Source organism: Salminus brasiliensis, chromosome 15, assembly GCF_030463535.1.
Source record: "Salminus brasiliensis chromosome 15, fSalBra1.hap2, whole genome shotgun sequence".
NCBI classification, from domain to species: Eukaryota; Metazoa; Chordata; class Actinopteri; order Characiformes; family Bryconidae; genus Salminus; species Salminus brasiliensis.
In genome coordinates, this window is record NC_132892.1 from 33550166 (window position 1) to 33577784 (window position 27619).

Below are 27619 nucleotides of genomic sequence, written 5' to 3' on the forward strand. Positions count from 1 at the left end.
ATAACATAAGTGGGTGCTTTATCATTTTGACTTTGTTATTTTAAAATAAAAAACTCCAAAAACTCTTTAAAACCCAACCTTTTTTTTTTTAAAGGTTAAAATCCCAGGGTTGGAAAAAAAAAAGTTGATGCTGACTTATTTTTTTGCTGACGAGTACCAGATTGTTATCAAAACGTCACACATTGACACACACACACACAAACACTTCAAGGCAGGAAGTAGCCAAAAGGCCCTTGGTTACCTGGCAACAAACCATTGGTTAATGTCATGTCCATGCTGTCTTCACCAGTTACAGGAAACAAGAGCACATATTAATTCCTACATCAACCAACCCCTCTAGTTGTGATGTCTAAAGAAACCATAAATACATTCAAAAGTAATGAAAAACATGTTGCATGGTTATAGATGAGAAATATGGACTAAAACCTAGGCTGTTTCTAAATAAACTGTCTACTGCAGTAGCTTGGGGTTTACTCAAAGAATGTCCTTTAAAACAATCTCTTTATGGCAACACATGAAGAAAGCAAACTTACACTATATGGACAAAATGTCTTTTCTGAAATTAAGGGGATTCAGAAAAGAGGGATTAAAAAGACTAGAGTAGCTCTGTGTACATTTGCACATCTGTGTTAGCAATAAGTGCAACTAAAAGTAGGCAAACGCATTCATTAGAAGGAGTGTCCACAAACATTTGGGTATATAGGGTATCGCCTTTCAAATAATATTTTTCAAAATATCTCTTGTAACCAAAACGTCAGAGCCAACTTTATATTAAGTATATGCAGAAATGTGTAAGAAATGTCTAAAAGTCATAGTGGTGTCTCCTTAGCATCGTTCTACACGTTAAAAATTATTATTATTTTTAATGTGTAATATTTTTTTTATGTTATTGTTTGATGTTAAGTGAAACTAATAAATGTTTGTAAAAATGTTAGTTGTCTTTTTTATGAGCTGTTCATGCATGATCAATGAGGTTTCTTTACCTTAGCTTGCTATGAAGTTATAATGTTTGTCTTACTGGAGGATCCATTGTAGTGGTCACCCATTTTGGGATTCTCTTGTCTTTTCTTAATGTTTGACATGTTATTTTAGGTAAAGCGTTGTATTTATTTAGTTGTAAGTATTGTTGAGTGTGTTTGGTTGTGGGTGTTCCTTTCAAATAAAGACAAAATAATATTTTTTCAAAATATCTTTTAACCAAATATCTCGTAACCAGAGCGTCAGAGCTTTATAATAAGTAAAATTAATATTAGTGTAGCTACACAATACCAGTCCATATAATAACAGTGTAACTACTACTAATCCTAGTGTCTGTTACATGTGTCTGGTGCATTACAGAAGAACTGTCTGTGTAATTACACATGTGTATCACCTACAATTTTACAATTTTGTGTTTATACAAGTGGAAAAATATCATCATATTCCAAGTATATAATCACATTAGAGAGACTGTGCTGTCACAGCTACTGCGATACAGTTGTGAAATTACATGAGTCCGAATTAGAGATAAAGCTGTACTACTGTAATCCATTTGTAACAGTAAATATATCAGCAGTAGTTAGATTGTAATTGCATGAATTATTAATGTGTAACTAAACAGTTATTACACAGTTAAAAACTTTTCATATAGGAAAAAGGATCAAATGTTATTAAAATCATAAAATCTATCAAAGCCATCTGTCTCTGTGTATAGAGTGTGTATAGTGTGTGAATAGTGTGTATATAGTGTATGTATAGTGTATGTATAGTGTATAGTGTGTGTATAGTGAATAGATAGTGTATATATTGTATGTACAGTGTGTAAAGTGTATGTATAGAGTGTTATTGTACAGGTTGTGTATAGTGTATGTATAGTGATTGTATGCACATATAGTCTAAAATTGTGTATATATTCTGTATTAATATTTTGTATTTATCTGTATTTTACTACAGCAAGGGACTATTTACCTTTAAACCTGTCTGTTGTGATGTGACAACAAATCTGCTTTGATTAGATTTGACAAACACAGCAGCAGGCCAACAAATCACTGTTAAAAACACATATACCTGTATCTCCAAAATGAAAATGTTACAGGACAAATCTCAAATTTTAATAGCAATATAAATAAGAAACAGATTTTATTCCCATTGTTCTCTATTTTACTCCTTTTCAGAGAAATCCATGAAGAGATTAAAGGAACTCATAACACTTCAAAGAAATCTCATCACCTATCCAGTCAAAGTGGTCAATGACAGAAAGAGAGTTTTAGGATGTGATACCTTGTGTTTACTTCTTTCTTCCTCTTTCTTGGCACAGATACAATGTCTCATGAAAGCAAAGCCCAAGGTAACCCAAACCTCTCCAAATCCTTTGGGGTCAGATTATTATAACAGAAATATAACACTGAAGTGACTCTCTAATTTTACAGGTTAAGTATAATGTTAAAAAGTATAATGTTAGTATGTTAGTAGGTATGTGGTGCTCTTTCTAGGAAATTTCAAAAAATCTCAATACCAGTCCATATAATAACAGTGTAACTACTACTACTCCTAGTGTCTGTTACATGTGTCCGTGCATTACAGAAGAACTGTTTGTGTAATTACACATGTGTATCAACTACAATTTTACAATTTTGTGTTTATACAAGTGGAAAAACATCATCATACTCATCATATTCCAAGTATATAATCACATTAGAGAGACTGTGCTGTCACAGCTACTGCGATACAGTTGTGAAATTACATGAGTCCGAATTAGAGATAAAGCTGTACTACTGTAATTCATTTGTAACAGTATATCAGCAGTAGTTAGATTGTAATTGCATGAATTATTAATGTGTAACTAAACAGTTATTACACAGTTAAAAACTTTTGTCTAGTCCCAATGCTGTTTCTGTTTAGGCCACAGTGTGTTCTATTAGACAATGACCTAGTGCTAGGTTGTGGAAATGACCCGAATTGCTGATGTTTGAATGTAGGGGACATAATATTGACAACTCACTATCTGAAGAGGCCACTGTGTGCTCACACTGGTGTGATTTCTTGTCAGTAGAGAGTGAAAATGGGAAGCAGACCTCAGACCTGTACAAATACATGTACATAAACATCTGTCTTTCTTATCAGAGTGGAAACATCAAGCCACCAGAGCAATGCAAGTCTACTTCTGCGTCACAATGTTCCTGTTATCAGGTATGGATCAACTTTACAAATGCAAACTAGCGACAGCAGTATTATATATGTATGCCATGCTTCATAATTTAGACCCGATAGTATGCTCTTTCGAAAGACACTACTGATGTTTGAGAACAATATAGATGATAAATGACTCACCCAGTTAAAGATCAACCCTCATTAACATTTCAGCATGCTGTGTTCATGTTTAGTGGCAGAGATCTGCTATTCCGCAGACTACACTGAGTTAGTCGGATATTAGGGACAGAGTGCCAGAATCGACTGTCATTACCCTCCAGACAATGAGGATAGGGGCAAGTATTTCTGCCGACTCCAAGGCTTTTCCTGTGAGGACCTCATTCGCACAACTACTCAAGACGCCTGGGTTAAACTAGGACGCATTGCTTTGCTCGATGACACCAGAGCTCGCATTTTTACCATTAAAATCTCCAACCTGAGCCTGGATGATACGGGGAAGTACTGGTGTGGTGTAGATGTCAGCATGCTTCCAGATATCAACACCGAAGTGCGAATCTTTGTCAAAGGCAGTGAGTACTTAGATCTGAGGTCCACACTTAATGTTCCTACGTGTTTTTACTTTTTCTGAGGGTGTTAAAGGAATGTCATATGGTTCATGCCGTAGTAGACCCACTTCTGGTCCCATAAGGAACCACAGGACTTATTCACAAACTGTTATTAAGAAGAAATTTTTTCCTAAAACCCACTGATGCACCAAGAATCTCACAAAGATTCTGACTTTTCTCGTAGAAAGATATCGGTGAAAAAGACTCCAGGTTTGTTATCAAGACATGTGAATGCAAAGAACCTTTAAATAGATAAAGAATCTTTACATCTAGAGACCTTTAAAAGGTTCTTCACACACAACCATTTGAAGGATTTTTATTTTTAAGAGTATAGAGAATAGGCTTGTTTTTAAGGCAAATAACATTTGCATGGATAATCATTGGCTCATTAACAATTTCAGGAACCACCAGGGTGTCTCCAATCCTTAATTACACACTTCTATACCTTGTTAATTAGTGAGCTTGTTTGCATTGCAGTAGCTGTTGTTATGGCATAATAGGCCTTATAGTGTATATAGTTTAAATTCTAAGTAGTTACAAAAACTGTGCACTGTTTTTAGTTTGTGTTTAGGGAATATATTGTGGTTTTAAGCCTTTTTTGTTTCCCTTTGGCATTTTTAGTTGTAGGAGTGAATCACAATAGGATTTTGGTTGTGGTGTTTTTGAGTATGACCCTGGGATGTGGTACATTACACATATGCATACATACATACATACAGTATATCTACATTGTTGGAGTATGGTTTAATATCTTAATACAAATGTTCCACTTACATGTAAGTAAAAAATATAAAATATAAAATATTTCCTTTATATTATAATGTAAATCAGTGCACAGTGGCCTGGTCCTCCTCAAGCAGAATTATAGCTAGAGTTTAAGACTGAATAGAATTAAAGAAATAAGACTACTCACTTTTCTTTTACTGACAGAACATGCAAGGCAAGTCATTGTAAAGGGAGAAACTCCGGTGGTTGAAGGTAAGCTTTAGTTTTGCACTATAACACAATCTCCTCTCCTTAAATTTAAATTATAGGAAATTAAGCTTTAATGCTTGATTTATCTTCATATTATAGTGGAAAACAGTACGAGTCCTGTTACAATGCGGAAAACTGTGGACATCAGCAGTCCTGCTGTGAGAGAAAAACGTACGTACTCACACACACCTGCAGTCTATATGTTATGTGTGTATATACAAGTATTTTCCCATTCCCACTTACTTTTATTTTTGCATATTGTTCAAATTGAAACGTTCAGGATCAACTGATTTAATCAAAATCTATATCATATATATAGACCTATGCCAAGCCAAATCTCTAACAAGCTCAAGGTCAGAGATCTTTGTAAAAGTCATCTGAGAGCTCAAATATTTTGGGGTGTCCAAATGTTTGCCTGGTTCCCCTTCTTCAGTCTAAAATTGTACAAAAATAATACATTAGTTTTGGTTAAAGTGTTACAAAAACTATATTCACTCACTTGTGTCATGGCGTGCTAGGCCAGACCAAGTTGGGATGAACAAGATGGATTCAAAGCAAGCAGATTTATTAACAAGAACAGATAACAAGAAGCGGCAAGTGAGGCAAAATGCAGCAAACAGTGACTAAGAGTAATAAACAAAACTCAAACTTAACAAACAAGATGGCGAACAGAACAGAACCTGGGACTGGGAGGAGTTGGGAGCTAAGCAGGAACCAAAATGGGGCTAGAAAGAAACCCTACAGGCAGTGCCTGGGTGATAGGGGGGGTTTAACGAAAACAAAAACCTGAGCTACGCTCGATAACAAAACAAGGAGGGCTGGGGAACCAGCCGTTAGACCAAACCTGGAACTCCGAGGCTCCTTAAATATCTCCCAGTCCCAGGTGTAACTCACACAAAACCACAAACGAACAGAACCAAACACACATGAATGTTAATGAACAAGAACCGATACGATGAACCAAACACATGAACGGAAACGAGGCGGAAGTCCTTATTTGGGCCTGTGGGTGGTGGCTTGGAATCGTCCCGGGGGAGGACGCAATACAGAGGGGCTGATAACTTATACACAGTAACAGATACTGAATATATATCAGTGGTACTGCTGCCATCACTCAAAAACTTCATATCTTCAAAACTTTACAGGTAGAGGAAGAACTCGTCTTCCAATTAAGGTCAATGTATATATATATATATAGGAATGTCCTGGTCCAATCCAGTCATCAGGGCCAGGGATATTATAATCAGATCAGATATCAGCTCTTTATTTTAACAATGGTGTTCATAGTGCCATCTGGTGTCCTCAAGGTGAATATCATATTATAAAACTCTCACTGAAATGCTCTGTTTTACCAGCGGGAGAACCGGAGAAGCACTCGCTCCCCTTTCTCTGTTTCTGAACCAGCACTTAAGAACCCATTCAAATCCGAGTGGAGGCTAACGCTAATGCTAATACACACACACTATAGAACCCCAAATCACACACAAAGCACATTCCACAACCACAGATACCAGTCCAGAGTGTGTACCACAACACACACACACACACCTGACTATAGTGTTTAAAGGAGCTGGGAGTTGATTGGTCAGGGAGGAGAGTCAGACTGGATTATGAGATATTAAACACTAAATAACAGTCATTTTTAGAAAAGTCTCAACTAAACTAAACCCAATCAGGTATCGTATCGGTTGGTACTCAGCTTTAAGAGACTCAAACTGGATCACGGGGCAAGACAACCTGACTGGGACATCCCTGAAATCCCTAAATGACACGTTGTTGATGCTTTAAGTCTAAATATGTGAACAAATCCTCTACAGAAAAAACATAATTATGGCATTTTTGTACAAATGTCACTGTACATAATGATTAAATGTGTTCTGGGCATTGTTGAGATACTTAAGTAACACAAAATCACTCAGATCAGTCTGTGAGTTTTTCAGCTGTGTGTCAGCTGTGCATGTGAAGGCCAGTCTCGGTTCTGTTTTTCTGCAGAATCTCACTTCAGGTTCTTGACTGTGATAACTTTGGCATGTCTGGGAATGCTGTTGTTCGTGTGTGTATTCAGTCTAGTTCAGTTACTTAAACGGATCAACAGCTGCAACCTATCTGGTAGGTGTGAACACACACACACACAATTCTATTTATTTACATTTACATTTAAGGCATTAAGGAGACGCTCTTCTCCAGAGTGACTTACAAAAGTGCTTTGCTATTTACCCAAGAAAAACCTCAGCTAGTTTAAATAGACACAAATTCAAAAATACCTCAAAGTTTAGACACTAATACCTCTAATTTTAGACATTATTCCAACTAAGGAATCTAGGTCTCCTGTTATGCCAAAATAAAACAGCTTGTTTTGATTACTCTAATAAGAGCAGTAGCATGATCTCCGACAGCAGCGGACAGTAGAGGGCAACCCTTCTTCTCCAAAGCATTGAACTAACTGATGTTTTCCTCTACAGTGTCTGCGTCCTACAAGATCAGAGAAAAAACAAGTTCGGGACACACAGAGGTAATGTTGAGGAGAATCCAGGCTGTTAAAAAGTATGATATAAATGATGAAGCTAGTGGTGTTGACCATGCTAATGAGTGAGAGAGGTCATAAACATCTGATAGGTGAATCTTCCTTGCTCCTATCAGCTACTATCTGCACACCTGTAGTGGTACATGTGAACTAATCCTGTACACTGCAGTTTTTTGTATACACAATGTATCTAATGTACACTATATGTCCATTGTGCACCCTTGTCTTGAACACACATATTCCGCTGCTCAGAGATGGCTTTGCATTATTATTATTATTATTATTATTATTATTATTATTATTATTATTTATTACCTCCTGTTCAGTTGCATAGCATAATGTTTCACTTTCACTTTTAACAGCTCATCTCTATATTGCCCATTGTTAATTATACTCTACTATATGATGTATGTGTGTATATACTGCAATCTCAGATTTATATATTAAGTATTTATAGTATAGTATAGTTTCTACTTTTAAAATGTACTAATTTAAAGAATGAAACTCTCACTTCCTATGTGAGAATGTAAGCCTGGTTTCACTCAGGTTACCTTCCCTCCAGTTCTATTAAATGTGTCAGTTTCCAGGCACTGACCTGACTTTTAAGCACAGTCTAAATATTTGAGGGCATGATGGATGAGGGATGGCATCATTTACCATATTTGATATGTATTTGAGTTTGTCAGGCTTCATTCACCAAAATAAATTTCTTTTTAAAACCTATTTATACAGTTTTCACAAACATTCATATCCACCAGTATTTTCTTATTTGGGAATTGTTCAGTTTAGAAGGACAGTTGAATCCATTATAAGAGCAGTGAACAATTCTTCACTTTTAAAAACACATCATGAGAAACACTTTTCTCAAGAACTTATTCTTGGGAATTCTTGGTGACATTTTGGTGAATGAGGCCCAATGTTGTGTTGGTCTAGCTGATGGTTTGAGGCTATGCTGAAGAATTCTGTGCAATGTGCCAGTAGCCACTGAAAATACTTAAACGTCACTATGATTAATAGCTCTCACCTGTCAGGTCAAGTTTTGCCTGTTCCCATGTTTAAAATGTACTAATTCAAAGAAACTTTCACCTGCTTTGCAGGACGACTATGTGAGGATGAAGCCTGGTGTCACTCGGGTTACCTCAAGTGCACATGAACGCTCCCTACACCAACAGCCACATCAAACAAGTCCAGCAGGGGGCAGCATGAATATCCCTGAAATAGATCCATGTTATTTAGGACCCTTCATTGCAGTGAATGCTCCTTTGGATCCAGATTACATAGATCTTAGCACCCCTAGACTCAGCAGTGTTTATGAAAACCTCAGAGATGACTTCCTGCAAGAGTCTGTCTATCACACTGTAGAGGTAACCTCCATCTAATATAAAAGAAAGTTTTTTTTTCACAGTGTTTTTTCACATTTTTGGAAATTCTGGAAACCCTTTCCAGAGCTTGTACATGTGACTCATGATACACAGGTAGGAGTCTTTCTCAAGGACTCTTATTGGTTTGGCATGGTCTTCTTGCCTGGCCAGGGAGCCAAACATGAGGAAGGTGGTATAGATATCCACTATGCAATACCCACCACATATTGATTTTAACTGTATGTATTTTTTTTTTAAAACATTGGATTTGCATACACTTGTAAAAGTTTTGGCTTTAAAATAATATCATAATTCTGCTTGGTTCAACAAAATGCACAATAAAACACTTTTCCAAATACAATGGCTTTGTATTTCTTAAGGATGTTAAAGTTTTAATACCTGGAACACAAATGTCTACAAATTAATATCAAACAGAATTATACATTCAGTGCTGTTACATAAACTTTAACATGCACACAAGAAAATACACAAACCATACTTCTAAACATAACTGTTGGGGTTTGGAATTGGTTCGTTTTACAGCTCTGTTTTGGTTCTGCTGGATTTTGTTTTGAAGAAGGAATAAGAGTGTTTGAGGTTCCCATGTGCTGGACTCTCATTATTCAAATTGACTGGGATAAACACAGTTTAACAGGATAACTTTAAGTCCTAGGAAAAGCCATTTGATGCAGAATCTGAAAATGAAAAAATAAATTAAGAGAAGTCGTTAATGATCCAGACTGAGAGAAAGACCACAAGGTTTTGTCATGCTGGAATATTTCTGTGTATAAATATCTCTGAAAGAAATTAAGAGGGAAGTGTGTGGTTTACACAGGAGAAATGGAAGAAGTGTACATGGGGAAAGTCTGCAAGCCCATTGAAGCAAGAACCCGACTGAAACAATACGAAACACAAAGGCAACTTATAAAACACTCAGGCCCTGGACAGAGAGGCTACAAGAAGATGAGAAATATCACCATTCCTTAATGTGTCTTTATCTGTACCTTCTCAAGTTGAGCTGAAAAAGATGTATTTGCATTTAAACTCATTTTATTCCATGTTTGTCTCATACACTGGGTGAGATTTTGAGTTCAAGTGTCCTCATGTAAATGCCCAAGTACAGGGAGACTAAATATAAACACCAACGGGAGGTATTCATTATTTAATCAAGCTATTAATATTAATAAAAACAATAATAAGAAAAAATAGCATAAAAATTATATTTACTGGTGCAGGGTGGACAGACCCCTTAAAGACTCATATCACAGAGTAATTCTAACAATAGTGGAAGGACATTTCAGTTTAAGAAGTTACTCAAGCCAAGGTCTTAAAGGGACATTGGGTGTAATAAAAGTCATAGAGCATTTGGGGTTATGCATCATAAAATATGATGTTAGTGTGAGGTAAGAAAAAAAGGTAAAAAGTTACTTGTGCAATCATCACACTGCGTAAAATGTCACCATCCGGCCACACTCATCATTCATAATTCATCTAATATTTGTCATTTGTTAGTTTACTGACAGTAAGGGCTAAAACACAGGATCTGCTACCAAGATGTTTTGCTTCTTTAATAGTTATTAATAATCAGGTGGCAGAGCTCCACAGGCCATTGTGATATAATGTACTGTGTACTGTGTACAACTGCTACTACCCATTTTTTTAAACTAAGTTAGTGGTCCTCTCTGGTATCACTGGTATATTTTAGGCTTTAACTTTTACAATAAATTATGTATTATGTTTTTTGTTGGGCAACACAGTGGATTTTAAACATTGAAAACAAAGAATTTTGTCTTCTGATATTTATTCAACAGCCCACTGACAGCACTGAGAACATCATCCACCCAACAAGGTCTCAGACTGCATCATCATCATCACTGAGGCTACTAATTAAACCTGAAGATAATTCACACATGACTACAGACTGTATCAAAAGAACCAAAAGCACCAAAGAAAATTAAAGCTTGTATAGATGTATCAGTTTGTATGCAGTGGCTTGCAGAGGTTTGGGATTGGGCTTGCAAAAAAAGGTATTCCAGAGCTCAGCTTGACCTCCATTTGTCTTGATACCTGCCACTTTTTGGAAACTAATTATTGCTCTGCAGCTGCTTAGATGAGATTTCCCTTTGTCACTCTAAATTGTACAAAACAAAAATTAATACACAATAATCTTGCTTTCATCATCTTTAATTTTCACAAAAACAGATCAAATCATTGTCTGTATGTCCACAACAAATGCAAAGAAACACAAGAAAGACTAGATTAAATGTTTATACATTTTATTGTTTTTTTCTTTTTTATATCAAGAATTTACAGGAACTCATAAAATGCTTCACTTAAAATAAGAAATAATAAAGACAAATGAAGGCTACTGTTACCTGCTTAATCCCAAAAGTGACCTTATAAAATTCCAATGAAATACCATAGTTTACTCCAGCTCTCAACTTCACATCTTCCTACACTTCCTACGCCTGTAGGTGGCACTGTGGGGACATGCTATAAATTAACTTTCTTGCACTTAATCGAATCAAAATCAAATCAAATCAAATCAAATTTTATTTGTCACATACATAGTCATACACAGTATAACTTGCAGTGAAATGCTTTTATGACAGTCTGCCCACATCAAGCTATACAATAAAAATCTACATTTAAACTTAACTAAACCTTAACTTAATGAAGTAAAGTGCAAAAGTGCAAAAGAAAAATAAAATAAAAAAATAAAAAAACTTATACTTACAGCTTAAGGTCTCTGACTGTATCTTCATCATCACTGTGGTTAACTGATAAATCTAAAGACAAGTCTAAAGACATGTTCTAAAGTAACCTTCTTGCACTTATACTTACAGCTACTTACACTGACTGTTGAGTCCAGTCCTGTAAAGAATCATCTTTGGGCAAGCAAAACACCCTAAGCAAAACCTAGGGTGGGGGATTCCCAGGTGTGACAGTTAGGAGAAGGGAGACCACTACCATGTGAAGATAGGGGTACTCCAAGGTTGGGTACCAGGTCAGGAGGGCGACCCGGCCAATAATTAAGAAATGGAAAGGAATAAACTGGACTCAAAATTGGGTTAAGAAAGTAACAAATGAAGAAAGGAAGGAAGAAGAAAAGTAGGGAAAAAAAGAAAAGGAAAAGGAAAGAACAGAAGGACAAAATAAGGGAAGGAAAGAAAGAAACCAATGAACAAAGAAAGAAAGTGAAAGAAAAATGAATAAAGAAAAAAAAAGGAAGGCAGGGATGAGCGAACAATGGAAAAAAAAACTAAAAGAGAGAACTTCAACTGACAACCGTCACTGAAATCAGTAGTTGACTTCATCTGACTGGTCTTCTGAACCTTTCACCAGTTCAGTCTTGCCTATAAACTATTGACCTCTTTACTGTGGCGGTCCAGATTTGAATTGGAACTGTACATAAAGAGAAAAGAAAGGGATGAGTGGACATGCATTTGTTATGCTGGACTATTCGTGTGTATAAATGTCTCTAAAAGCAAAGGGGAAGTGTGTGTTTGTGTGTGTAAGAAAGCCAAATGAAGAAACAGACATGAGGAAACAGAGTTAAAACAAAGTTACGAAACACTAAAACCAATTGTAGACGTTTGTCTTTGGACAGAGCATGTGTAGCAGAAGTAGCAGAAGCAACAGTAAGAAATATGACCAGTTTTCTGAACATCTTCATCTGTACCTTCACAGGTAGGGCTGAAATAAGTGTATTTCTTTGTATTTAAATCTATTTTGTGCCATCATTATCTTACCCAGACTTTTTATGTCAGTTTTAGGTAACAGTATGGGAGACACCATTAGCCTGAAGGGTCATGTTGGAGGAGAAATTCAGATCAGGTGTTCTCATCTACATGCCAAAGACAATGTGAAGTATTTCTGCAATGAGGCATGCCTTACAGAGGAGGACATTCTCATAAAAAGTACAGGAAGACTGAATACAAACACCAAAGGGAGGTTCTCTTTATTTGATCAAGGTACGGGAAACTTCCGTGTAAACATCTCTGGCCTGATGAAGTCAGACTCTGGGATTTACTGGTGCGGAGTGGACAGATCTCTTAAAGACACATTTCACAAAGTGATTCTAACAGTAGAGGAAGGTAAGACATAGATGGATGTTAAACAGTAACTCTGGCTTGTTTTCTTAGCATTGTTGTTTTTTCTTTCACCTCAAAAGCATAAGGGACTAAAGGCATTTGTATGTTTGACAGTACGCTCACATTTTTCCTGTAACTCGCATTAGTGGGACTGCATGACTGAATGTGTTGCTGGAAATTTCCATTAGAAATAAATGTATTGGCTTTTAATTAAAGAACATATTTGCTGTATATTCTTAAAACCCTTTGTGTAGATTTATGTCCGTTATCTTACACACTTCCACTTGCACTGTATATTCTAATTATAGATGAATGTAAAAAATAAACTGCCCATGGACGTCATCAACAAGTAACATCATTTAACAAGTTCCTCATGGGGGATTCCTGTGAAATAAATCTGTTGGCTCAGCTGACTGGATTCTTAAAACTAAACAGTTGTTTATGAACAATTTATATTCATAATTGCTTTATTTTGAAGCCTAAGTCAGATAAAATCTCAAGTATACTACGGCATAGTAAATTCTGACCAACCATCTGTGTGTCAGCAATTGAATATTGCATCAATTAATTAAGTCATGCAGCTTCGCTACGTTTATTTAGCATCATGTTCTGTCTCTTTGCTGTCATTTATTTTTGTCTTAGCTCCACATACCACTTCCTGCACAACGCAGAGTCTTCCAGATCAGAGCACATCTGAAGGAACAGGTAATTGAATATTCAAATAAAGCTGCAAAACATTAAGAACACTTGGGGTGGGGTGTTTCTGAGTGGTGCAACTAGCAAGTTAATTAACAGATTAAGTGAATCCGTTGAAGGCTGGGAGAGCAAGAGAATGTACAGGCCAGGGATTCTTCCGAACCAGGGTTGAGCACCACAAGGATGCAGAACAGTGAAGTGTACCAAACTGGGCACAGCAGTGGTGGAGAAAGCATGTCTCAGGCTTGCCCTTTTTCCTGGTTGGCAGCATAGTACAGCAGAAGTAGATCTAGTCAGAGAAAAGAATGAGGAAGAAAGAAAGGAAGAAATTAAGAAAGATAGAAGGAAAGAAGAACATTATTTGTGATCATACCTCTGTTCTTTTCTCATATTGTGTTTTTCAGAGAAGAGCATTGAAAGGACAGAGTTAGAAACATCATCCACCACCACCACCACGAGGCACTTAACAACCACAGACACAACAGACACATCTGGCAACAGTCAGTACAAACGTTTTTGCTGATCATGTTATTGTTTTAGTATTCGGACCATTGGTTTGTAGATTCATTGGTTTAATGCCCAGGTCTACTAAGCTACCACTGTTAAATACTGGAGTAAAGGCTTTAAGCCTCTCTGCTCCAGGGGGTAGTGTAGCATGGCAGACTATGCACCCTGACACCAGTTTTCTAAGCTCAGATATGTGAACAGAAGAATTTGAATGCACTGTACGGGTAGACATTAACTTTATAACACTTCCTAAATATTGACTTAGTCAGTACGGCCCTCTATCTATCACTACTGCTACTGCTACAGTCCTTTACCCTTATTTAAATAGGACACTTTAGAGGCTTTGTAGATACTTACAGTAATTTTCCCTTAACTTGAACTAATTTTTACAATGTTCCTAAACCCTGCCCCTGGTCCTGATTCTAACTCATACTCTAACACTGACTGCTGAGAACTGTCAGTTTTGATCTGTAGATCATCTATGGGGGCTAAAGTGTACTATTCAAATAAAGTGAGATCAAAACATGCAAGTGTTTTTGATCTTATTTGAGAAGTATGACTATATTTTTATGTATTTTTATATGTTTTTCTATGTTTTTCATAAAACATTGAAATTTTGAATTTTGCATTTTACAGGACAGATCATTTACATAAGCGCTGGTTTAATCTGTTTGGTGTTGATTTCTGCCATCTGTTTAATCATTTTGATAAAACAAACTAATCAAAGAAAAGCCATAAAACACAAAGCAGGCAAGGTAAGACTTTCTGTTATGGGTGTGTGTCAGATGTTCTTCATTGTATAATTAGAAAAAAAGGGACAAATATAACATATTTCTTGCACATAACATTTATTATCTTTACATTTGTGATTCAGGCTCAGCCCAACTGGAATAAACACACCAGTCAGAATCCAGATGCTCAAAAGTCCACAAAAACCAATCAGCAGAAAATCATTGAATCCTCAGCCAATCAGAGGTCACCTGCCAGTAGGAGGCCCCACTCAGACCCCAGTTCGACCGAATACTCCAACGTTACGCCACACTCTCATGACGCTCTCAATTACACAACAGTAAACTTTGCGAGTCCATCTGATGACCTCAATTACTCCACCGTTATCTTCATCAGAGAAAGTGACTCCCACACTAACCACCCTTCAGGATCACTCTACTCTACTGTTAAACCTACAGACAGTTCACACTCCACTGAAGATGCAAATGCTGTCATATATTCCACCATAAGGACAGCAAGGTAGAGCTTATCTACCTCACCCATGTTACACTGTATACTGCCTTCAGTCACTGAGTTTGTTTAAAGCAGCTTGTAAATACACTGCATGTGTAGAACTGGACATTGAAGCAGATGGTGAACAGGCTTGCTTCCTCAATTTCACACCGGAATCTGTAGTGGCTGATATTGTGTAATTTAATAACACATGTCTTCAGATTACTGTCAGATGCTCTCAACAGTAACCGGAGGTAAATAATGAATTAATATAATTGTAAATGCAAAAAAATAAATAAATGAATAAATAAATAAACAAAAAAATCATCTTTTTTAAGTGGCTGTTTACAAGTTTGCTGCTAGGACAACCATATCCTCATAAATGATAAAATACTACTGTCACCCTTCAGGTCTCCAAGCTGCCTCCGCTGATTCCTCTACTACATACTACATTTCCCACACTCTGTTCTTCTCACCCCTCCCAGGTACTATTCACTTTCAGCTGTGTTTCATTGCCTTCTGTTTGTCACTTGACGACAAAATATTGCCAACCTTTTTGTTGAATACAGAACATTTATTGTATTTTTTGTACTTTTCTGGTTACTGGTTCCTTTTCATTCTTGTTTTCCTCCTGTTCGCTCTTTCCTTTTGTTTTTATTTGCTTGGGTAAGTTTGGATCTAGTAGTTTTTGACTTTGGCTCTGTTCACAGTGTAAGATTCTGACTCGCACCTGTGTGTAGTATTTTTAGTTGTTCTAGAGTACTGTTTATAATAAACAAACCATGTTTCACTCTATTTATAAATGAGCACCAGAGTAGTCTTCATTACTACTTTAGTAACGTCTTTACTACGTTTAGAAAAATACTTTGGATGGACCCATCTGATTCTATTTTGCAGATACATTTATGCATAACCTATTTACATTGCTTACATGGATGTTATCTTGGTCAAAAATAGAGATACAAGGTTTTTGAGGGACAGCAACAATATTTAGCATGCATATATTTTAATACATATCATTGCTGCCAGGCAAAAACCTCATATCTCCAAAATGTCAAAGAGAAGGGAAAAAATACATTCATTACAGTCATTGTATTTCATTCCAAGACAGTTTGAAGCATTTTTATTGGTCCACCGACATAATGTAAACTGCCAGAATCACAAAATGGTAAAACAAAATAAGTCTTTCTGTCAAACAACAAGGATATTATTTTATATTTAAATATAAAATAATATATTTAATACATATAATATATTTTAATTACCAAATTGAGGTTACATTGAATGAGCACTAATGCTGTGTCCCAGACTACATACAATACATCCAGCACACTAAAGAATGTAATAGTGCACCACCATTAGACGTGTCCATGTTTTTGTACTATAAGGCAGTTGCAGGCAAGAGTCACAAGAGTGGCTCAACACCCACATCCTGCCTCTGCATGTTCTAACCTAACTAGTCCCCAACCTTTGATGTCAGCAAACAAAAGCTTTGGTATGTCTAATTTTTCTAATAAAAGCTGCGGTTTTAAGGATAATAAAGCTTTTCCCTCGTGAAGGGAATGGAGTCTAATGACCCCACCACCACGTGATGCTCATGATTTCATCAGCTCTGCTGGGTTTGGTCCCCACAGAAGAAGAAATACAAACACAAGGCTTTGTCAGAGTTGTCAGAATATTTCACACACACTTCCACAAACGGAAGAATCGGTTCAGCTGTCACTTTCAGGTTAGCAGCTTAAGAAGAGCACATAGTTTGAAGGAATTAAACATGGGCATTGCAGTTGTCACAGTTAACAAAGGAAGATTACAACAACAACAACAACAACAACAACAACAATCAGTGGGTTGCCAGATGTTTGAATTTTCAAAGATGAAGATTTTTCTTAGCACCTTGTTCATTCTTCTAGCTGGTAAGATTTCCTAGGACTATTTAATACATTTTGTTAAATTATTCAGTAAATATGTGTTCAAACTGCCTATACTGTGACAAATATAAGCTTGAAATGTTTCAAACTGTAATAACAAGTGATGAAACTGTTGAACTGAGTTGAATAAAACTATTTAAACTGATTTTTATATTAAACTAACAATTTGGTTTAAGGCTGTCATAGATAGACTAGTTCAACACATTAAAATGTGCAGAAACTCAACATTTAAATTGGCATAAGACAAAAAAAGTGAAAATCTCCTTTGTTCTCTCTTGTTTCTGGCAGTTGTGAGCGGTGAGGTATGTGAAGAGATTAAAGTGAGAGTAACAGAGCACAAAACCGCTGTCATCCCGTGTCCTTATGCTAAAGGATATGAAGATTATCCCAAGTACTTCTGTAAGGGAATCTATAAAGATTGTGCAAACCTTATAAGAAGTAACGGAAAGGACATGTGGACATATGAAGGAAGATTTTCTCTGGCTGATGACACTGAGAAAAAAAAAGTTGTGGCTTACATGGCTAACCTCAGCATGGAGGATGCAGGGCCGTACGGCTGTGGAATTGAAACAAAATGGAGAGATCCATTTACTGTAGTCTATCTGACGGTGATTAAGGGTATGCACTGTTTAAATGTGTCTCTCAGCTTTTTCTGTGTTGGAGATCCAGCAGTGATTAAGGGGCAGTGGTGGCTCAGCGGTTAGAGCGCCGGGATATCGATAACAGGGTTGTGGGTTCGATTCCCGGGCTCGGCAAGCTGCCACTGTTGGGCCCTTGAGCAAGGCCCCTTTACCCTCTCTGCTCCCCGGGCGCTGGAGTTGGCTGCCCACCGCTCTGGGTGTGTGTGTGTACTCACTGCCCCTAACACGTGTGTGTGTGAGTGTGTGTTCACTACCAGATGGGTTAAATGCGGAGGACACATTTCGCTGTACGGTGTACACTGTACAGTGACAAATACGTGCACCTTTACCTAACTCTTTTAACTCTCTCCATCAGCTCCTAATCCACCAAAAATCCACCAATCTCCTGTTATGATATCCACCTATAAACCTCAAAGTAAGCTATTCTCTCGTATTACCATTTGTTTAGCTGTTGTAGACTGACCTGCATATTGAAACAGGGTAAAAAAGTAACATGGGTTTTATGTATTTCAACAGGTTCAGGTAGAACACGTTAGAGGTCCTATTCTTTTGTTTTCGATAACCTTGTAATTTAGTAATATTACTGTAGATTCATCCTGAAGACTGGCATGTAGTGAAGTGAGATTGGTTACTTTAAGGCTACCAAATTAATTTCTTGGGCTGTTTTATGCATGCAACAAAAATATACTGTGGATTTAATTTTATATTTAAATTGATCAGACATCAATTTAAATACCTCTTCCAGCTACTGTGGTGTAAAATAAATGTCCCTGTATTTGACTGCAGTGATTTTTTGGATGTTTATCCACACAGAAATCTGATATATGGCCATAAGTCATGGATTTGACATATATTTTAAAATGTATGTATACAGTCAGGTGAAAAATTAAGACGCTTTTTAAATATATATTCAAACATCTGGACATTTGAGCTTAATTCATCAACAAAATGTCATAACAAAATTAATAATATAACTAAACACATCCTAATTAATAAATGTCTTTTGAGCTGTGGAGCTGTGTTCTCTGGAATTATGGAGGGTGCTCCATCCAATACTTTTGGGTGAGTTGGGGTGGTGAGCATCCAACATTCTGACCTCACTAATACTTTTGTTGCTGAATGCAATCAAATTCTCACAGCAAAGCTCCAAAATGTAGGAGAAAGCCCTCTTCCCTGGACAGTAGAAACAGTTACTCCAAACGAAAAACAGGATCAGCTCTTTTATTACCTTTAATTTCAGAAGAAACACTGAATGAGCAGGTGTCCCAATATTTTTGTCCATACAGTGTATAGGTCAGAATGTAAATTTAATCTAATTAAAATCATAATATCACAGAATGCAGTACCGGACACTATATTAAGGGTTACAAATATTGTACAGTAGCTGACCAGGCTTTAGGACTGTATGTCCTGTGCATTGAGATATTCTGCAAGATTAATCTTTTTTATGTCTCTCTATCAGTTACTAAGCTACCGAAAATACACCAGCCAACCACATCGACCACATTCCCCACCCATTCTTCAAAAGGTAAGATACAGTCCTGTGTTCTGCTGGCTGTTACAGCTTGTGAGTCGATCTACAGACTAACATTTTAATCAACATACAAAATCTAAAATTCTGCTGAAAAGAGTGACTTTAGAGTTCAGGTACTTCTGAGTTTAGTTTCACAGGCTGTGTGTGTACGTGTCTGTGTGTGTGTGTGTGTGTGTGGGGGGGGGGGGGGGCAGGGCACTCCCTTGCAGTGACTAACAGAACAGAAAGTACACCAGAGGACACAGGAAACTCCACTCTGCCACCACGCTCAGGTCAGAACAACAAAAAAAAATCTCACCCACTATCCATTTTGTCATTTATATTAAGGCTTCCCATCATACAGTCTACAGATAGATTATGTTAATGCTATAAGTCTAAATATGTCAAATAATTTAGTTATTTCAAAATCTGTTGTACTTTCAATGAAAGTCAAAGTAAAAAGATTTTATTCCATTTCATTTGGAGCATTAGTCTATTAATCATGAAATTCTGATACAATATGAAGAAGAACTGCCAGATTCACATTATGGAGAACAATAAGAAACACACACAAAAAAAATGGAGATACAAGGTTATTCTATGACAGTGATGATATACCCGTACATTTATACCATGTTTTCAGCAATTCTGACCTAAACTGGCTCTTTTAGCTCACTTTAGCTATTAGTGGCTCCAGTGGCGCCCACTGTACAGATAACCACACCAGTCATTGCTTGGGTCGGCCTACTTTTAGCTTTTAGATGCTCCAGAGGCCTCTAGGATAATGGATAATGCCTAGCATTATCTTTTAGCCATTCTAATGACTCCCACATCGGTGCTTGGGTCAGTAGAGTAGCACTAGCCTTTTGCCTCACCTTCATATTTTTCTAAAGTAGCTGTTGCGATTAGCTTTGAAAGGCTTTTGCTAGTGGGCTGAGTGTATGTAAATCATGTGTACACAGGGACTGCCACGTCTCCAACACCTCATTCTTTTAAATTATTTTTAATGCTATATACATATGCATAGATCACTTCATCATTGTTGGAGGAACCATCGGAGGAGTCCTGCTGAGTCTGGCAGTAATGTCAGTAATTTCCTTTGCCTTAAGACGCAAAGCAGGGAAGAAGGAGGGGCAAGGTATGAGACAAAAATTCACTTACATCATATAAATAATAGGTGCCACTTTAAAATACGTCACCCCTATAAAAGGTTTAGAAATGCTTGAATATTCTTTTAATAATGTTTATTAAACAGGTCAAAAAGATCATTATTAATCATTAATAAGCCATTATAGCACACATAAAGGCCAATAGTGGTTTGTTTCCTTCCAAACAATGAACCCATAAATATCTCTGCTGTTAAAGGCTCAGATGTTTCTCCTTCCTTTTCTTCCTTATCTTGACTATTAGTCAGTGTTACACATCTTAGCTAGCGCAGATCTTTCTCAATCGGTTTCTAGCATTGAGCTCCAATCAGGACCAGTCTTTTACTTTTACTTATTAACACTTATAAACAGCAGAAAGAAAAACTTCCATTATAGAATATCACTAAGACATGTATTCTCTTTGCCCCAGTCACAGGTCATGTGAACTCACAGGTGAATAGAGAGGTTGGTACCAAATTCATTTACTTTAATTTACTTATATATGCTGTATGTCCAAATGTCAAATGTTTGTGGACATCCCTTCTAATGAATGCATTCAGCTGCTTTCAGTTGCACCCACTGCTGACACAGATGTGCAAACGCACACACACAGCTTGTCTAGTCTCTATAGAGAAGTACTGCCAATGGAATAGGACTCTCTGGATATATATATATGTGCAAATTAAAGTGTGTAATTCTTTCAATTGATATTTTGTATATTTTTAGTATGTCTGCTTTTATGAGGAGATACAGTCCACTAATCCGACAGAAGGAAACACCTCCATCTCAACCCATCAGTGCCCTGCTTCTCACTCAGGCAATACCACATCGAGTGATCAGTCTGAACCTCATCCAGCATTGATCACCATATACTCTACAATAACAAATCTAAAGCATATATCACACGCTGAATACACACTGGCAACAAATCCTGTGCCACTTACAGGCTGTTCTGCATCCCCTAGTATGGAAGTACACAGTCAATCAGCTCACAACTCAAATGAACTAACTTATAGTAAAATATATTTTCTAGACAACAAAGCTTCAAATCCTTTGGTGGGATGCAACAACACAACATATTCAACTGTTCAAAACATCTTGCAGAATGAAAGTGTAACTTATTCAATGATCACAGATCCAAAAATCTCAGCAGAACGTATTTCAGATTATTCAACTGTTGGGTTTCCACAAAACTAATGCAGAAGAAATGTGTGTTAATAAAAAAAACTCAAATATCATTGTTAAAGCAGTTATAACTAACTCTCCACTATAATTGTTTGACAGACTATATTCTCTCTTATGAGAGATCTAGTTATTTAGTAATTTGGCTATTGGAGGTTCTGGAGTAAAACAACACCTAAAATGTGATTTGTTCACATTTTGAACAAATACCTTAAAACACAATAATAGTCCACCAAATATTAACATGTTGCTTTTTTGTTGTTCACGTTTTTATAGATGTGTATCTATGTTTTTTACAATTCAACATTTATGACTGACTTTACCTTTCTTTTATATTATATTAAATTTAAGTGAAAAAGTATCCATGAAAGTGCTACATTATCTACTTTTATCCTCTTATACTATGTTATAAACAATAAAGCTTGTTTCCCACTATATGTGTTATATTTTTAGCATTTTATTACAGCAACACAATGTTCACAATGATACTCTTAAGTCTATGATACAAATGAAAAGTAAACAAGGTTGTGGGTAGCTAGCAAAAGTCTCAGACCACTGGGTCAAAGGAGACTGTGGTGTGAACCTCTACACACATACGCATTTTAGAAAGGCGGCTGTTATAGTTTCAGTCTTCTTGTAGGTAATTGGAGTAAGAAGACAAGGCTTCAAATGTATTCATGAAATTTCAACAATAACTGCCTTTGATTACTTTACGAGCAGCCATGTGAACAGCTATTCTGGATTAGAAATGAATTCCGGAGAATTGTCCACCACAGAGAAATTCATGTGTTGATCTGTTATGGTTATTTAGGATCACCTCATTATCACACAAAACAATAATGTAAATATACACAGTAATTTACCCATGTACTGTATCGTCTTTGCCTTTTTAAGAAGTGCTTGCTTATCGCTGTAATTAAGAGCTTTTGGACATCAACAAACAGGTCACCAAAATGTTACAGCCATGGTATATCTGCTTTAGGGAACATCAAGTATATCATCTGTTGTTTCTATGAACCAGATATTCTCATAATTAAACAAATAATATGTTAACACATTAAGAATTCATAAATCTATTATACACTTCAATACCTATTCTAACAGCATTATGAGAATTAATTGGTGTTTTGCTCCCACTTTACAGTTGGGGAGTGAAATGATAGAGACACTATTTTCCTATTGTCCTCCACTATTTTCATGATTGTGAAGCTACTACTTTAAAAATTTCCTGGTTTAAATTGTTGCTTTGTGGATTAAATGAAGGTGTTTTATGATTTTAACTTAGAAAAAATAAGATATGCTTTCACCGTAAACACCAAACATTTATTTTCACTGTTCACATTAACATTCACTTTAGGAATAGGTTTACAGCTAGTTGGTTGTACTATAAAATGCATCTTAGTAGCCAAGGAAACTAAAAGCATATACAGTTTGCCACTTACTCAGCCACTCAGACAGCCTTACACCCACACAGAAACGCAAACACTCTTTCTCACTTCCATGTGTGTTTTACCAATGCTCTGAATTGAGTGTTCTCGGAAGCAGAAAGAAAAGCAGTTAACTTGGTTACGGCAAAAGTTTGACTTCTGGTGCGTTACTTCGGCTTTCATCTGGACCTTTTTGAAAAATCAAAACAATACAGCAGGCATCAATAGAGAATGTTATTCAACCTCCAGGCAACAGCATGGACATCACAGCAGTGGCTTTAACTTTTGTTGCAGGTGAGATCTTCCATCCATTCTCTTCCTTTGGTCTCACTTAGTTTTAAGTGTCTTTAATAACTGAGTGATAACGTAAACAATTCAAAAACAGTGGTGTAACTACTGTTGATGTATTGGCTGCTACAGATGTACCAGTGCAGATGTAACAGTAGTCATATAATTACACAAGTGTCTCTTTACATATACATTTAGTCTTAGTGGTAGAATCTAAGCTCTTCTGTGTAGAATCCACTTCTATTTCTTTACTCATTGTATCCATCAGTTATCCACTATTTCATGTTTTTATTTTGCTATTTGGTGTCAACCAAAGGAGGATGTTAAGAGCTCTTCCTCTGGCTTGTCCACTTGGAGCTGATTTACTCTGTAAATTTGCTTTGTGACAAAGCTGGCATTAAAAGTGCCATATAAGTAAACCAAACCTGGTTGCCATGGTGATCAGACCAATGTTCCTGCTTTAAACCATTTGGTAACATGATTGTACTTACACAGGCACAGCAGTGTAACTTCTATGCAATCTGGAGGGAAAAAATATCTTGCAGCATCTATGAATAAAATAACCCCAGTAACCCATGTGTATTTAATTCTGTACAAAGTGGTGTTCTAGCAAAACTAGGAGGATTCTATAAATTCCATCTCTACCTCGTTCATGTATACGGCAAGTCTTCACAACCCTCGCCACCCTTTCTCCTCCCTTTTTACCCTGTCGTCTCTCATCCCGAACTCTAGCCCAAACCTTCTGAGTTCTCCCCCCTCTCTTACAGTCTTTCCAAAAATTATATTAAGCTAAAGGCCTAGTCTGAACTAGGAAATATTGTTACATTGTTTGGGTATACAGATTTTGGACCCCCCTAAAATTGCCCTAGCCCTCTATTTATTATTAGTAATGTCATTGCTTATGTGATTCAATTCCTTGGCAAAAAGCTAACTATAAACAGTATAGTACAGTGGAGAAGAGATTACTGACTGATGTCACATTTGCAGGCTTTTAGATTCCATAGATAAAATTGATCAAGGCAATTACAAATTAGATCTAGCTCATGTCAAACATATCAAACATCAAAAACTAACTTTTCAATATATTGCAGCATTGTTATTGCTAACATAGAAAACCACTTCCAGCAGCCTTCAAAAACACACTGCGAACCCCCAAGAAATGTTTGTAGTCTTCATGGAAATTAATATTAACGTGTTTTGTTACCTCCTACTCTCCATTCTCTCGCATTTTGCAGATTACATATTAAACCTGTACATTTTAAACAGTTAATAATGTAAAATGTTTCTCTCTCTCGCTCTTTCTCTCTCTCAGGTTTGCAATGTGTGATGTCTGCAGGAGTGAAAGCACCTTTAGGAGGAAATGCTTCTATCTGTTGTCCATACCACAGAGGAAGTGAGTCATACCCAAAGTACTTTAGCAAAGGTAGACCTGGAGAAAGGTTTGAGATTGTTAGAGCAAACCGGTTGAGGACGTGGTCAACTGATGATAGATTCTCTCTGAAGGATGACCAAGAGAAGAAGGAGTTTACTGTGACCATCAGGAACCTCAGTGTAGAAGATGCTGGTCTGTACTGGTGTGGTGTGGACCGGTGGGGGCCAGATAATCCCACAGAGGTCAACCTGGATGTAGTGCAAGACATTCTCCCTAGTTCAAAAGCTCAATCACCCAGAATGGTGAGCAACTGATATAGACTTTTATGTTCTAGCTTTTCACCATTGTAAGCTTTCTCTCACCCTCCAGGAACTGTGATAATAATGAGACAGTGATTAATCTCCTGGTTTTATTTTACAATGACAAAGACAATCCTTAAATTCTATTAAGGTCACTGTGAATAATATATATATATATATATATATATATATATATATATATATATATATATATATATTAGAACTAAGCCTATAATCTTCGAAAGATTTGATTGTGGAAAGAACTAAAATATATACATCGATGCAGATTCCTCATAAACCAGTCCCAAACCCATAGTAAATTAGTTGTAATACTGGTGAGTAACATCCTTGACTTTTCAATTCGATTTTGGAACATTGCTGTGAAGAGTTGATGGCATTTAACCATAACAGCATTAGTGTGCTTAGGTACTGATAATACTGAGGCACTCTGAAAAAAAGTCAGCTACACAGCCCAGTGCTATCTATCGGATGTCACTGGGCAGGGTGACTTCAGACTCATGTTTGACTTCTTCAGAGCAATCTATTATATTGGCAATGCTTTTCAGTGCACTGTAAAGTAGCTGAACTCACTCATTAACAGGAGTGTCTGGATTCTTTTGCATAGAGGCCTGTTTTCCGGGTCTTCGAACAACTGGTTTATGCAGGTTTAGAAGTTTGAGGTCTAAAAAAGGTGATTTCCCATCTCTATTCCTACAGCCCATGAAACCACATTGTCCCCATCAGGGAATCAGGACATCAAGACTTCTATTACAGGTTAACCACTACAAATATACTTCTCTCCACACATTTCACATCTGTCCCAGACCACAGTCTTTCACAACCTTTCTTATTTCTCCAGATAAATTAATGATTCTTGGAGGCTGGCTGGCAGTAGCCTTGCTGTTGTGTGGAGTAATGACGGGGATATTTTTTTAAGGCTATAAGGAGCAATACTGAAAGAGCAGGTACTTAATATGTGCTTCTCATTATTTTGGATCCTTGTCATCTCCCATGTCTTTGGTCTTTGCCCTAGTCTTGCCTTTTTATTAGTGTTCACAGCTGTGTGTAGTACACCTCCTGTCCTGGGTGTTTTTACTCCTGTCTTTTCTGTTTTTGGGATTTTATCATACATGTTTTGCTCATTAATTTGCCTGCTTTATCTTTACTCTCTGGTTCAGTTTTAATAACAGTCTATATTTGTCAGTACATTAGTCTATACTAATTTAGCCCTAACCCAATCGGTTCTCAACCCTGGTCTTGAATAACCCCCTGCCCTGCACATTTTCGTGTGCACCTTGCTCCCAACACACCTGTTTTAGCTAATTACCTAATTCACAAGCCCTTCTTGAGTGAAAGGTGGTATTTCTAGGGCTGGGAACCACTGCCCTACCGCAAATGTAGTCATACCGCAAATGTAGTAACAGCTAAGACCAGATTTTTACAGCTTAAAGGGTATATTTAACAACTTTAATTGAGGTATCAGCGTCTAACATGTCATTATTATAGTCTACCATTTGCTCCTAAATATAATGCTACAGCTAACAGCTATCTTTCTTCTAGCTACACATTCTGTCTCCTGTCACAGCAGAGACAAATCAAACCGCGAGCTAGCAGAGGTGAGTCTGATCAATCTGACAAATTAATGATTAAAATGAACACGATGATAATAGTAAAGACGATGTGAAAGTGCATATACTGCTTCACAAGCTGCCATTTAATCTTCTTTACAGGATGACTACGTAAGAATGAAACCTGTTTTCAGGAATGCTGGGTCATCTCTAAATGAAGAAGACTCATTTTCATCAGGACCAAATATACCAAATATGTAATGCATTTCTACTTCTGACCCTGTGTATATTTCTGAAAAAAATTTACCTTGTCCACTAAACTTTATTTATTTTTCTATTAAAGATGTGTTGTAACTCATTTGGCTTTGAAACTTATTTTGCTCAGAAAAAGATCAGTAAAAACAAATCATTAAAAGTTTAAGTTAAGAACATTGCCACAACATTCTTGTCCATGAGGAGTTTATATAAACTTCCAAACACAACTGTAAATCCAGATCAAGACAGTAAAGATTTAAACTGGAAACAATGAGTCAAAGTTGCACATTGGGTTAGGACTTGAGTACTTTGTCCATTTCCCTACACACTATATCTGTGCGTGTACATTCCTGTGCTGGTACAGGGGAATGGAAAAACAATTACACTGTTACACTGTGAAAGGAAATTACTCAGCTGGGTGAAGTGCAAAGAGGCCAACAGTCTGACACTTTCACTTATAAAGATGATGACAAGCAAGCACTTCTTAAAATGTAAAAATGAGTCAACTAATGTATTTAAGTCCCTAAAGTAAAGTTAAAGATATGTTTTATGTTAACTAAACTTTGTATTTGTTTACAGTGTCCATTTTAAGCAAAATTTAGATATTTGTAACAATTTAAAATATACATATGGACATTTTTTTTTTTACTTTAGGAAACACATTTATACTTTCATGTATTTTCATGCACTGTCAAAAGTGAAATGGCGAATGTCAATTTGAAGCGTTTTTGAGGATTTTTTAATAATTTCTGATGTGCAATACTGCATTCAAAAATACTGCAGGAAATACTTTACACAATATGTCCAAATGTTTGTGGACACCCCTTTTAATGAATGCATTCAGCTACTTTAAGTTGGACCCAATGCTGACACAGATGTGTCACAAACA

General features: G+C 36.6%; 4 protein-coding genes across 5 annotated transcripts; all 4 read left to right on the top strand.

Annotated features, from left to right (window-relative positions):
* The first annotated feature begins 3071 nt into the window (after window positions 1–3071).
* On the top strand, window positions 3072–8926 carry LOC140535892 (uncharacterized). Its single transcript, XM_072657441.1, has 6 exons — window positions 3072–3168; window positions 4665–4712; window positions 4809–4880; window positions 6702–6818; window positions 7172–7221; window positions 8331–8926. Exons 1-6 carry the CDS (start codon window positions 3129–3131, stop codon window positions 8610–8612), a joined length of 609 nt encoding a protein of 202 aa, XP_072513542.1. The 5' UTR covers window positions 3072–3128; the 3' UTR covers window positions 8613–8926.
* A 3268-nt stretch (window positions 8927–12194) lies between these two features.
* LOC140536087 (uncharacterized) lies at window positions 12195–15770 on the top strand. Of its 2 annotated transcripts, none has more exons than XM_072657725.1 (7): window positions 12195–12284; window positions 12365–12691; window positions 13331–13393; window positions 13789–13884; window positions 14528–14646; window positions 14766–15139; window positions 15523–15770. In XM_072657725.1, the coding sequence occupies exons 1-7, from the start codon at window positions 12245–12247 to the stop codon at window positions 15542–15544; spliced, it is 1041 nt and encodes a 346-aa protein (XP_072513826.1). In that variant the 5' UTR covers window positions 12195–12244; the 3' UTR covers window positions 15545–15770. The 2 variants fall into 2 exon arrangements, with proteins under 2 accessions (XP_072513826.1, XP_072513827.1); XM_072657726.1 differs by having other exon boundaries at window positions 12365–12568.
* A 289-nt stretch (window positions 15771–16059) lies between these two features.
* LOC140536086 (uncharacterized) lies at window positions 16060–21891 on the top strand. Its single transcript, XM_072657723.1, has 8 exons — window positions 16060–17025; window positions 17329–17658; window positions 18037–18096; window positions 19144–19209; window positions 19410–19487; window positions 20222–20332; window positions 20770–20804; window positions 21066–21891. The coding sequence occupies exons 1-8, from the start codon at window positions 16704–16706 to the stop codon at window positions 21534–21536; spliced, it is 1473 nt and encodes a 490-aa protein (XP_072513824.1). The 5' UTR covers window positions 16060–16703; the 3' UTR covers window positions 21537–21891.
* A 1178-nt stretch (window positions 21892–23069) lies between these two features.
* On the top strand, window positions 23070–25849 carry LOC140535975 (CMRF35-like molecule 7). The gene is made up of 4 exons (XM_072657570.1): window positions 23070–23242; window positions 24549–24910; window positions 25625–25681; window positions 25767–25849. Exons 1-4 carry the CDS (start codon window positions 23206–23208, stop codon window positions 25773–25775), a joined length of 465 nt encoding a protein of 154 aa, XP_072513671.1. The 5' UTR covers window positions 23070–23205; the 3' UTR covers window positions 25776–25849.
* Window positions 25850–27619: the final 1770 nt, after the last annotated feature.

Excerpts from the sequence above, each read along its gene's own strand:
- LOC140535892 (XM_072657441.1), top strand. The coding sequence starts at position 3,129 with ATGCAAGTCTACTTCTGCGTCACAATGTTCCTGTTATCAG. Across the intron at positions 3,169-4,664 it reads CACAATGTTCCTGTTATCAG|AACATGCAAGGCAAGTCATT; the intron begins GTATGGATCAAC and ends TTTTACTGACAG. Across the intron at positions 7,222-8,330 it reads CAAGTTCGGGACACACAGAG|GACGACTATGTGAGGATGAA; the intron begins GTAATGTTGAGG and ends CCTGCTTTGCAG.
- LOC140536087 (XM_072657725.1), top strand. The coding sequence starts at position 12,245 with ATGACCAGTTTTCTGAACATCTTCATCTGTACCTTCACAG. Across the intron at positions 12,285-12,364 it reads CTTCATCTGTACCTTCACAG|TTTTAGGTAACAGTATGGGA; the intron begins GTAGGGCTGAAA and ends TTTTTATGTCAG. Across the intron at positions 14,647-14,765 it reads TAAAACACAAAGCAGGCAAG|GCTCAGCCCAACTGGAATAA; the intron begins GTAAGACTTTCT and ends TTTGTGATTCAG.
- LOC140536086 (XM_072657723.1), top strand. The coding sequence starts at position 16,704 with ATGCTCATGATTTCATCAGCTCTGCTGGGTTTGGTCCCCACAGAAGAA. Across the intron at positions 17,026-17,328 it reads CTTGTTCATTCTTCTAGCTG|TTGTGAGCGGTGAGGTATGT; the intron begins GTAAGATTTCCT and ends TGTTTCTGGCAG. Across the intron at positions 17,659-18,036 it reads CTATCTGACGGTGATTAAGG|CTCCTAATCCACCAAAAATC; the intron begins GTATGCACTGTT and ends TCTCTCCATCAG.
- LOC140535975 (XM_072657570.1), top strand. The coding sequence starts at position 23,206 with ATGGACATCACAGCAGTGGCTTTAACTTTTGTTGCAG. Across the intron at positions 23,243-24,548 it reads GGCTTTAACTTTTGTTGCAG|GTTTGCAATGTGTGATGTCT; the intron begins GTGAGATCTTCC and ends TCTCTCTCTCAG. Across the intron at positions 24,911-25,624 it reads AAGCTCAATCACCCAGAATG|CCCATGAAACCACATTGTCC; the intron begins GTGAGCAACTGA and ends CTATTCCTACAG.